Here is a 12951-nt window from a genome sequence, read left to right as displayed (position 1 = left end):
CATTAAAACCCTGAAGGGAAGAGCAGTTCAACTTCATGCCTTCCACACAGAAAAAAAACTTGTATCGATCCAGTAATGAAACCAAGTATTATAACAAACGACAGAGGTTCAGAGCACATGCGAGGGGCTCGAGATGATAGCTGTGATTGTATTGCTGCAGTACCTTGCGTCAGCGACCATGACAGCTGCTGAAACCAAGCCAGAGACTGAATGTGCCACTTCTGATCACAACCAGGGCTTCTACAGTGCAGGGTGGCAGGCGTATGAGCCTTGCATGCTTTTTACGACCTTCAGATTTTGCGGAATCCTTTTCTAGCTTTTCCAGAAACAATTTTTAAAGAGAACGGCAAAAAGTTATTTTCCTTCCCCCCCCCTCAAATGTTCTTTTTAATTAGCAGCTCCTTCTCATCGCTTCCCATCTATTCGACTGTAAATTTAAATCTTGTATCGTAACTCCGAACAGGGTTCAAAGACTATGTACAGCCAAAATAATATTTGCATTGATATATAAATGTATGAATATATATTATTTAGCATCAAATAGGGCTAAAAACATTTTTAATGAGTGGGAGAGCAGCCAATATCTGAAAGAAACAACATTAAGCTAACAGCGCCTGGAGGAGCATCAAAACCCACGTCGCTCTCAAAGCCAAGAACACTGCCCCAAAAGACAGGATGTTTGCCAAAGTGGTTTCAAGGGCGTAAAACAAAAGCATCTTTATCTACTGTCACAACAATACCTGGCAAACTACTCGATATCACTCGTTTGACCTTCACAAACTGCAACATGCTGCTTTCTGTTGTTGGCTCCATGTGATTCACACCTCCACTCTTGTACATGCCAGGTCCGTTTCTTTCGGTAGTTAATACTGTAGCATCGAGAGACAAGTAGATGTTTATCTGTACCTTAAAGAAGTGCAATTGATTTATTATGTGCAATACTGTGTATTTTATACTGTTTTTTTAAAGAGGAAGAAAAAAAATGATAAAGATATTTAATATGCAAAATGTGAAAAATAAAAACAAGACATCTACAGAGCTCTCAAAGCAGGAAGTAGACTGAGTGTCTTTTGCGGAACGGGTGCAGAGATGTTTCCATTTGGAATCCACTCATTTGGACAATATCCAGAGTTATTAGATGGTTGGAGAAACTGTGTCCGCAGCAACTCACTCGGACATTTGAATTCTCCCCTATAGGCCTTCCGGGGATTTTTAGGAGATAATCCAGAGTTCACTACATGTCTGAAAGCAGCTCAATTAAAGGGTGTGTTCATTTTGAATTGGAAGAAAACGATATCTCACTTACATCTGTTAAAGTAAAATAGAACTAGTTTAAATATCAATGTTAGATTTAAATTATGTTGTCTTAATTTCACTTACTTCTATTGAATTGCTTTTGCAAGCAAAAACCCAGAGACACATATCTCACACCCTGGGCAAACAGAACCAAACTATCTGCATGGCTGACAAGGGGTAAGTGAAATATGTTATTTTTTTAATTAGGGGGGAACCAACCTTGTAGAAACTAATTTAGGATTTCACATAGGGCACACAGTTTGCAAGTTCTGTATTGAAAACAATCAACGCTGCACATTTCAAGGTTGAAGATACACAAAAATTCAAATGTCTTTTATGTTGTCAAATGGCATAACATGAATACAACCAGGGGATAAGCAGCAAAAAGGCTTCTGGTGCAAAAACACAAACGGCCTTAGAACCTGCTCCTGATCCAAGGCTTAGACTCACAGCACAGATCTGGCTTTTTCCCTCCTCGCTTCAGGCGTGTCCATGCATTGGAGTGTGGGTAAAATGCAGCAGCTTGATGTTGGTGCAGACCAGCAATGAGGTGAGGTCATAAGGTAAACTGGGGACAAATGCCCAAGAGGTGCAGAGTCATCCTAACACAGATGCACGAAGCTCCTGGAGCCAGTGTTGCTCGTGGAGGCCAGTGCTGCCTCCCCCTTCTCCTCCTCTCACCCACAGAGGGGCCATCTCCACAGGGCTCCCCTCCCCCTGTTTACAGCACACCACCAAGAGCACAAACAAGATGCCCAGTGCAGCTCTACATCTCGGTCTCTGATACCCATTTAGATCTGTCCACTGTTATTTCAAGGTGACGTGAATCAGCATGAAAGACCTGGTCGTTTAAACAAAGTGAGCACGCGTTTGATACGAGTCGTCACAGGGTCAAAAACCCCAGGGGAACTCTCAGTCAAAGTTTTGAGCACAGGGGAGGCGAGGAGATGTGCATGAGTGAGTGATAAGTGAATGTTTGAGGAATTATGATGCAGTGCCATATCCCACTATGCTTCTTTTCTGTATGAGCTCTGCAGCTGTCTGGCCAGTGGGAGAGAGAGGGAGAGAGAGGGAGAGAGCGCAAGAGAGAGACAGGACAGAAAGAGAGAGGCGAGGATGCACTTTGAGAAAAAATGTGGACACAAAGATATTAAGACAGAGAGATAAAGAAAGTGATACAGGAAGATAAAGGAGAAGAATCCCGTCTGATTAAATGTCTGACATGGCTGTGCTGCTATTTATACGGTGGTTGGTCAGTAAGTGCATGCAGCAAAGAAATCCTGTAGCCCCTATAGCCGGTCAGCCCCATACTGTCAATCAATAATCCAGAGTCCTTCCACTGCAGCTTCCCCCCATTTCTTCTGCACATTGCAGGACGACTGTGAAGAAGACACAAACTCTGTCTCGGAAAAAAAGAAGCTATTAAAAGTTAAAACGAGTCATTTGGTCAAAGTTGAGTTGAAGCAGTCGAGCAAAGTATCCGATTTCACCTCAGGTATGTTGGTTATTTATTAATGTTGACGTGTCAGTACATAACTAACAATACGACCTCAGTAGGGATAACAGAACAGGCTAAGACGAACATAAAGGGTTGTTTCAATGGGTTTTCTTGGATTTGTCAAATGTGCAGCTTTTTCCAGTCGCAGCTTTCAATCCGTTTTTTTATCTGCAGGGCTCATCTGGACGCTTATACTCGAGAAAAAAAAAAATAATTCAAGGGCATAACGGTAGAACTTGGCGTTTTCAGCAGGGACGGGCGAAAATGTTTCTGCTCCTCTCCTAATGTAAATGTATTCACAAGGACTCGTCTCAACCTGAGTGAGGGTGGACATGAATATAAAGCTGCAGCCCGCTAGGATGTCCGACCATGCAAACTTGCGGCATGTGCGTCTAAGTCGCTAACAGGCGCTGCACTGCAGTGACAACACACAACAAAAACTGACACACACACCCCCACCACCAAAGCCGGCAATTAAACCCTTCTCATCATCATTCTGCGTCCACCGCCACCAGGGGAGAAGGTGGTAAAGGGAAGACAGAGAGAGGGAGGGCTGGGAGGCAGAGTACAACATTAATGCATAAATCTGAATGTACGAGAACGCCACTCAGAAGAACAAGGTCTGTGGATGGCGGCCGTGTTGTGTGAGCTGCAGCCTGCAGAGTAGGAAGCGGGACTCGGAGGCGGAAAACAACAGTCCTCTGATTAGAAAGCTGCGACTCGTCTCGCAGCACAAACTGGGTCTCGTCGCCGTTAAAAATTCACACCAACCTTAGTGATCATTAAATAATGATTGCGGGACCGGCTTTGAATGCATCTTCCGTCTGGAGCCCTCTAATATGGATAGTGTTGGAGTTAAAGAGCCACGGTGCTCTCAGAGAGACGGGGCTTTGATGTGACCTCTAACTCACTCCGTTTGAAGGGACGCTCCTCGCTGATGCTGAATATTATGCAGGTGCTTAGAAATGTCAAGGCAGTCAAGTGCAGTGGCTACCGAGCTATTGAGACAGCAGCTGACAGGAGAGGCAGGGGTCAGCGGGGACAATTAAAGCGAGCGGTATACTGTATAGTGTGGCAAAGTGAGGCAGAGGGCAGCAGCACATGTACAGTATACAAAGTAAATGGTTTCGGTAAGGGCCACCGGAAGGTCGTGGGTAGAGCAGTTTCATTAACCAGAAAGGCACCTGCTCTGCCGTGGTTCCTTTCAGCGGCCACAGCTGGAAGCCGGGAACGCTATTTCAGCTGGAAGGGATGCACTTAATATAATACAGCGGCGAGGAGACTTAGCAGTGCAGCCTTCATGAGCGTCGATGGGCTTTTAGTCTAAGTGGCTGGCAAGTTCCATATCTGAAATATGAGATCAGAGGAACCCCACAGCAGTGAAAATAACAGGGTTGGGGGAATGGCAGGATCAGGTGAGGCAGCTGCTCCGGAGTTCGAACGATGTCTTTACCGCCAACTCGTAAAAACATTCTCTCTGGACCATGCAAGATTTGCATCACTGGCATAACAACTCACAACAACAACTTGAGAGCCAGAGAGGGAGAGTAAGTGGGAGTCTGTATCCCTCCAGGAAGCTGGCCGGGAGTAAAAGGAGCAGCAGGGATGGCTCGCCCCAACTCACAGCTTCATTAGCTTTTTATTAATCAGTGTGATGCACACTGGCAATATTCGACACAACAGAGGGTTACCCCTCTATGGGATCGGCTTCGCTGTAATGCCTTTGGACTGAGAGACCGAGAGCAGCTCCAGAATCACTTCACTGCAACTTAGAGAGTATGTGAGAGAGGAGGAGGAGGAAGAGGAGGAGGAAGAGTGTAGGAGAGGACACGGGAGACAGCGGATGAGTGCTGCGTCAGTATTACAGTACTGTGACATAACAAACAACCGCTCGCAAACAAACACAGGATGATTAGTGTGTGATGCCTGGTGCTGCTCAGCTACTGGTGGTAAAAGCAGAGAAGCTTCGGTTTTTACAAGTGAAGCCGATTCCTGCAGCTGCCCAGACGGAGACAGGGTGTTGTGCGTGCACACATTCCCCTGCAAATATTATAAATGACCTGATGGGAGAAGAAAGGATGCTGCGTCAACTGGTGAGAGTATCAACCAGTCAGTATTAGACAACTCCCCCCCTGTACTGGAAATTCAGAACGGATGTCTCTCTCGTCTTTTATCTGGATGTATCTGTCCTGTAATAGTCATAGACAAGTATTTATATCTGAATATGTTCTATACTGAAGTTTCACTTTCAATTTTCCATCATATACACAACAGCAACAGGAGGCAACAGGAAATCAAAGAATCCAGAGGTTAACGTCCACGGGACTGTTTGGACTCATGAAAATGGATGAAGGCTTTGCGATGCACACAAGGCAAACAGCGGACTTATACGATGACTGAAAAGTGCATTAATTGCCACCCCGCTCGAGCGGAGCGAGTGTGATTGGGGGAAGGATGCTAATGGCGAAGGGAGGGGCAGGAAGAGGGGGTTTAGGCGTGATTAAAATACAGCACAGAACATCAGAAAGGTTCTCATAACTGAGGAATCAGGCACATAAACGAGTAAACACACACACACTCAAAAGAGAAATGACGAAACAGCAAAACACACACACACAGGCTGAAACACCGGTGACTGCAGGAAGACGTGAGCAGATCAAAGCTTCTCTTAAAATGCGCTTGTGATCTGCAGAGGTAGTTTGTCTTTAATGAGAGCTTTGGAATGAAGCTGAACTGAAGTTGCACCGAGCCTGGGGGAGTTACGCTCGTTGTCGTACACAAGCCTCTAAAATTGAATGTGAGAGAACATGAGTACATGTTTACAAGTGAAAGGAAAAGAACAACAGATGTCAGTTGTCGGGCATATGGAAAATAAACAGTTAGAGAAGCAGACTTACGATGTGAGGGGAGTCGCGGCCCATGGTAATAACTGTCCTGTTAACTGTTCGGAGCAGCTTCTCCATGATGATCTGCACGTGCCACTGGGTTGGACCCTGCAAAAACAACAACACGCGTATCAACACACAAACGTAGGAGGGATTTGAAAAAAATGCTGAGTACTTCTAAATGTATTTCAAGCTACTTCTCACTCCAAATATTAGCCGCTCCATCTGCTTCGCAATAGAATTTGAATGAATGATTATTAAATGTCATGTAAGGTGATGAATTTAAACAGAACCTTGAAACCTTTATTCGGAAGTTGCTATTGATTCAGACAGACATTGTGACTCATGAACATTCTGCAAAATATCTGCACAAATAGGCAAGTACATTACCAAAGAAAGAAGGGAAACCAGAAAGTCATTGATGACTGCTAAAAGCATGTATTTATCTCATAGTTTTGGATTAAACCACAATCTGATTAAAAAAAAAAAGGGACTTAGCTGCTTTTTGAATAAACGGCATTGTCCTCATCAACTGATGTGAAAGATGCTAATAAATCTATTTAATTTTCATAAACTTGAGGCTGAAGGTATTAATTTGAAAACATTTTGTCCTGAGAGTCCTGCCAAATACGACTGATGCGGTCAAAACGATTCACACTCTGCAAATCCCAGCTTTTGGGAGGGGAAACACCCTGGGGACCTCAGCACTGTCATCAGTACTTTCAGCTGCTTATTAGTTTGAGTGAGCTGAGGGGCTGTTTCTAACTGTCTCTACCTGTGTGTGTGTGGGGTGGTGGTGGGGGGGGGGGGGGTCCACGGAGCAGACCGAGCTCTGCCGAATCAACCTAAACTTTCAATAATTCACACTGCTCCCTTTTAAAGTTGAAGAAATCCTCCATGCAAGTCTGTGCACATACACTGACACCAAAAGATTCACACATGTCCCCGCACCGGGGAGTCTAAACTGTCTGGAAGTTTCAGATATTGCCTTTCAGCCCGGCCAGTCTGAAGCACGTCTTTTTGGCGAAAACACACATTATTCCCAGATCGTACAGGGCTGTTTCAAATCCCCATGAAAAGTAAGCGCACAAAGAAAAAGTCCTGAAGAAATTTTTTTTCACTTCAGGCACATTTAAGTCTAAAAGAAGGTATGTAGTATCAAACAGATATGTAAGAGAGGGCAAGGCAGTGAGAGGAAGCAGAAATACGAGAGTGTGTGTGTGTGTGTGTGTGTGTGTGTGTGTGTGTGTGTGTGTGTGTGTGTGTGATTATTCAGACCAGATTGTTACATGCTTTTATAGGTCTAAAACACAGAGGACGTTCATACTGTTCAAGATGGCCCTCCCCCGCTGAGCATTGGATCACTGAGCACAGACAACTTTTGGGCTTTTTCAAACAGACACCCTGAAAAGGGCAATGAAATAAATAAGTGATTAATGACTACTTGGTAAAATAACAAGTCAAAACTGGCTCCTCTGTCACTGTTTGGCTGGATTCCCTTGTTGTGCTGCTGTTTATCCCTGAGGGAGATAAAAGTACATGAAGCTGTACGAGCTGTGTTCCTCACCACATCCTTCCTGTAGAGCACCTCCAGGATGTCACTGAGCAGCTGGCAGCAAGCCTTCGGTTCCTCCCGCTTCTCCAGGTGGAACTTCAGCTGCTCCGTCATCAGCGGCAGGAGGATCTCTCGGCAATCTGCAGGGACGGCAGAAAAGAGAACACGCGTTGAAGATGCCGCCCGACACGTAGGAGCAGATGAGCGATCGCAGGAGGCAGAGCAGCATATGGTCGACGCGGCGTAGCTGCAGACGTGCGCATCTCGTTAATGGCTTCCTCACAGCTCAGAGGATTAAATCAAAACAATGTAAAGAGTTTATTAAAACAACAGTGGAAAAGACTCCTCAGAGAAATTAAGGTATAACAGTGTGACAATAATCAAACAAAGCCATCAAATAAAACTCCTTAGATTTATCCATCTTCTACACTGCTTATCCTCTTGAGGGACACTGAGGGAGCTGGAGCCAATCCCAGCTGACATTGGGCGAGAGGCGGGGCTACACCCTGGACAGGACGGCAGGCTACAGGGGCAACATGCAGAGACCAACCGCCATTCAAACTCACATTCACACCTACGATCAATTAAGATTCTGCGATAAAGCCGGAGGAGGCCCGAGTACCTGGAGGAAACCCACACAGACACGAGTAGAACACGCAAATGACACCCGGAGCCATTTAAATATCATGGAGGTAAAATAATTATAATTATCAAACCACCTACTGACGTGACACGACAGCTAATTACATACTCCGTATCAGCAGGAAGAATTTAACCAAAATAGACCAAACCCACCTCTGCTCCAATAATATCCACTGTCATGGTGTCGTTATACAAAGCACCTTATCTATCACTGCTGCAGAGGGGAACAATGGTGTGGACATCAAACCTTGTAATTTTGAGAAGTTAAAGCACGAACAATAAAACAGTTTATAATCATCATTTATTTGAGCCTTAAATAGAAGCTTAAAGCAAAAATAAAGCAACAGTTAGAATTTAATTAACTCAGCACAATAAAGCAACCAAACCAGAGAGATTTGCCGATGATGACGGCAACATCAAACAGTGAGTTCCAAAGCGTAGAGGGTGGGGAATTTGGTTGGGGATTTGACATGGAGGGACGGAGGTGATAAGCCAGCGAGTATTCTCATGAAGGGTAAACCTAAGGCAGTCGGCCATAAAATTATCATATTTTTTATTAAACCTTCTGATTCCAATCTTAGTGGCACTGTGCATATGTATGTGTCTGGGGGGTAGGGGGAGGGTGTCATTAAAAAACCTGGAGTGTGCCTGGTTTATTTAAAAGATGAGGGTTAACGGTTACAGGCTCAAGTGATATTTTGTAGATTTATAGAGAGGAAAGCAGTCAAACTACTAATATCTATCCAGAGCTAAATGTGACTTGTCGAATGAATATAAACCAATAAATAATCTGCAAAGAAGATAAAGAAATACAAAAAAAATATATTATAAAAAACTTGCAATGCATTGGCAATCTTTTTCCAACAGAACAGAAAAGTACACAGGTAAAGCTTCAGATAAAACATCCGAAAAGTAAGAGACCTTTAAAAGATAAGAACAGGAGAAGAAAGAGCAGGACACAAAATGAAGCTGTGGCAGACAACAGGGACAACAGCCCTCTTCAAATAACAACTGCTATAATAACATGGTGGAGAGACGCCGCAGCGCCAAATGGCTGCTCAATGGATTTCAATTCAAAATCAATACAATGTCCCTGCTTCAGACATAAAATTAGAGCTTAAATACACTAATCAAAAGCGACAAACACACACAAAAAAAACACAAAGCTTTGCCAACTGTCACCACTGCTCAAGGTGGAATGACAAACGATGCTCAGGGAAACTGAATATGAATCTAAACAAGATTCTCCAATCCTATTATTTAGGGAACTGCATGTAGAGCTGACTGATGAAGAAAGGAAAGTCGATACTTATACATACTCGGGCAACACATGCATCATTCCTACGTACAACAAATATACATATAAGCAATAACAACAACCAATATAAATGCATGGTCACATAAAAATATAATTACATAATAATTATATATCCAATATAACAGGATTACATATATAGGACATTTAAATTGCACTGATAAAAAAATTATCATTGAAGTTAGATTTTTAAAAAGTATATTATTTATACAATTATCATCTTCTAGCATTCTAGTACATCTTCCATGGCTGCTAATATCCTTTTTAATCCCTTTAGAAAATCTGAAAGGGACATTAATCATTGAGTTAATGTACCACAATAATGTATTGCAGATTATCACTGTTAGAGTGTTGGTGGGATTCTGCACAGCAAATGCCATGGCAATCGTCTCTGTTCAGTTTGAGGTATCTTGTGTAGTTGACACTGTGGCCTCTTTGTGGTACCACTGCAAAGGACAAGGAGGTCATCAGCATAAAGAATATCTATACTCTGAGGACTATCCTTATCTACTCCAAATACTATATAAAACAAACCAATATCCTTCAGGAACTTGACGGTTGGTAATTTTGTCAAAAACTTGCAGAGTCACCAATGTCATTAGGATTCATCTCGGTGAAACGGTTGTCAAGATATTTCACTTTGAACCAGAATTGGATCCATTTGGCTGCCTGGTATAGGCTGAACCCAAATGTCACTTTGCTGAAGAACATAAATAAAATGCTCTGACCCAACAACTGAAAATGCTCCACAATTTCTAAGTGAAAACAGAACTGTCTTTGCTGAACACCGTGCACCACAGTGTGGCTAGTTTACTGCCTTGGTTTTCGGGGCCTCAGTCCTTGTTCTCTTTGTGCCTCGTCCCAAACTCAAAACACACAGGATGGACAAACGGACACAAACATGTGAGCACATGCATACATGCTGTACATACGTGAACTCTCACTTCGCTCACACACAGTAGTTGCAGGGTGGGAGTGGGACAAGCAGACTGGAACTATCAAGCCAGGCCATGAGGTCTCTCAACAAACTTCCAGCACAAACAGATTTTAGCCGCTACACTGATTTTGAGAGCAGCTGACATATTTGTTCTCTTCCAATGAGCCCATTTGCAAGTGATTTATGCATCTGTCACGCTCTCTCCTTTTATATCATCAACAGTGAAGGTGAGACAATGTTTATCCTCTGAAATAAAAGAAAAAACACTTCCCTCTTTTCTCAGTTCATTTTGCTTTCATCTGCAGCAGTTAACTGCGTATTCACACCCATCAAATTCAACACACATTCCAACTTATAGATGCAGCCCATGGAGAGAGGGATGTGTCTTGTTCTCTAAAGTTGTCCTTTACAAAAGAGCTCAGGCCCATCTGGGACTGGAGAATACTATTTTCGGGCATGCCAAGGCACAGGAAGTGCCAATATATTAATCATTGTGCAGTCTACAGGAGAGAAAACACATTCATCAGAGGATACATTCCATGCATGTTGATGAGCAGGTGTAGACTTCTAAGAAACTCAATATTGACGGTGGATTATCAAGGTAAATAGCTCTGTCTGGAAATGTATTGCTCCAAGAATTCCAGTATATTTCAGAATGGTATTGGTCGGGTAAGGGAAACTGTGAAGGACCAGCTGAGTTTTCTTTGGACCTTACCCTATTTTAAGATTAAACTCGAAAGGAAGACGTAATGGTGAATCAAGCCAAATGGGTCTTAAAGGAGACATGTATTCATATAGAGGTTCTTACATTGAGTTTGGGTAATTACCTGAGAAGGTTGTCATGCTCTAATGTTCAGAGGCGTCTCAGGAGCTTCATTGGCAGAGGAGCTTCCTCAAATTAAGTCTTTAAGCTTTTAATTTGCAGATCTTTAACATACACAAACAAAATCTACACAGGAAAGGGAAATAAAAAATAAACGTGGTACGTCTCCTTTGAAAACCCCCTGGCTAACTCAGAAGTTCCTTGCAATGGACATTTTTGGAATAAAACATCTCAAAAGTGGAGCTCAGCTTGATAGTGGTGTTAAATGCATTCAAGCATTCTCCATCCCTGGTTTCACACTACTTGAAAACACACATGCACCTCAAACACTAATAGAGAGTCTACATCACCGCAACAAGTCCTCCTGCTGATCAGAAATCCATCAACAAGCATCGGGGAGGCCTGCTTGTCCACAATTACACCAACAGATCAATAGTAATGACTGGAGGACGCCACACTGAGCGTTGCACTTTAGCTGTTACTCACTAAACTGGCCAAAACACCAATCAGACCATTTTATGTTGCTAAAGTCTGAAAGGATCATTGAGGTGAGGCAGATACATTTACACTTTGTTGTTTTTAATATCAGAGATGATTCTATGTGGTAAACATGCCATTACACTGTGTATAATTTCCACTTCATCATTTGTTTTCTGTACATTCATGCTGAAGCGAACATCTGCTGATGACGGAGGCAGAGAGCGACCGTGCAAGTGGATAATTGTTGTCCACCTCTTTAGCTCTGGCCGGTCGCTCTGGGGCATGTGTTCTCCCAGCCGGCCACATTAAATCACTGTGGGTTAGGAGTTTTGCATTTAATTTACTACAAGAGGCAATTATGTGACTGCGGGTCTGTTTGTCTCTGAATCTGACCTCACACGGCCTCGGAGCACCGCTGCCTCTGGCAAAGTGCTCGGTCCTGGACCATCACCGCGGCAGGGACTTGTCTGCAGTTTGCCGCGGGCGAGCTTGGCTGCAGGAACCGGAGGTACAGGCTCTCATTAACTATGTCTACATTCCTGCCCTGCAAACTGACCTTGGTGTGAATGTGCATGACAGTGGAGCTGAGGGAAGGGAAAGGAGAATAGAAATTCATACATGGCAATGGAAAAGGGAATAAATTGTAAAACAGGTGAGAAAGAAAGGGCTTAGACTGGGTAGATGGGAATACTGATATGCTTTGACAGACAGGACCAGGTGATTTTTTCAGCGGGGATGCTTAACTCTCTTAGATAACAAGAGGGATTTCCATAGCACCTCACAAGTGACCTTTACTGTGGGCTCACACCGGGCTGCCACAGGGAGGCAGGTGGCCTGTGTGATTGCCTATATTCACTGTGAGTGAAGGTGCATGCGGCAAAGAGCAGCGTGTTCTGTGTGTGTGTGTGTGTGTGTGTGTGTGTGTGTGTGTGTGTGTGTGTGTGTGTGTGTGTGTGTGTGTGTGTGTGTGTGTGTGTGTGTGTGTGTGTGTGTGTGTGTGTGTGTGTGTGTGTGTGTGTGTGTGTGTGTGTGTGTGTTTGTTCTCACCGTGATGAGCGAAGAGATCACTGTGAACAATGTCGATCAGACACTCAAGCTTCTGCTTCACCAGGCGACCCAGAGGAACCTTGAGGATGAACTCTGTGAAAAGCTTGCTGTGGAGAGAGGGACGACAACAAAGAGACAAACTCATCAGACCTCTCGGATTAGTTGACTGTGTCCGAACACGAGCAATCATCCAAAATTTTATTAAAAGGCTCCGCAAACCCACTTGTACTTCTCAGATATTCTGGCGAGAGATTTGGCAACTGACCCATAGGAAGAGTTCGAGGATGATGAACTCCGATGGCAGCAGAGATTGATTTTGCTGCCTCTAACAATGTCAAGAAACAATGATTGATACCTGATTGATGAAGTACGGTTTATTTCTCATGTATTTAAACTGTAAATACTCTTCTGCCTAAAACACATTTCTTATCCATTTGATCCGTCTAGCTATTTCTGGCATTTTATTCCAGAGA

General features: G+C 43.6%; 1 protein-coding gene across 2 annotated transcripts in view; it reads right to left on the bottom strand.

Moving 5' to 3' along the window:
• dock1 (dedicator of cytokinesis 1) overlaps nt 1–12951 on the bottom strand; it is a 170895-nt gene that overhangs the window by 90540 nt on the left and 67404 nt on the right. For both annotated transcript variants that reach the window (XM_053413680.1, XM_053413681.1), the window contains exons 25-27: nt 12479–12585; nt 7247–7374; nt 5692–5787 (exon numbers count right to left, since the gene is read on the bottom strand). In XM_053413680.1, the coding sequence (XP_053269655.1) occupies nt 5692–5787; nt 7247–7374; nt 12479–12585 (331 nt within the window). The remainder of the gene's footprint in view (nt 1–5691; nt 5788–7246; nt 7375–12478; nt 12586–12951) is intronic.

Source organism: Pleuronectes platessa, chromosome 21 (genome assembly GCF_947347685.1).
Source record: "Pleuronectes platessa chromosome 21, fPlePla1.1, whole genome shotgun sequence".
NCBI classification, from domain to species: domain Eukaryota; kingdom Metazoa; phylum Chordata; class Actinopteri; order Pleuronectiformes; family Pleuronectidae; genus Pleuronectes; species Pleuronectes platessa.
This window is presented reverse-complemented; position numbering and strand designations above follow the sequence as displayed.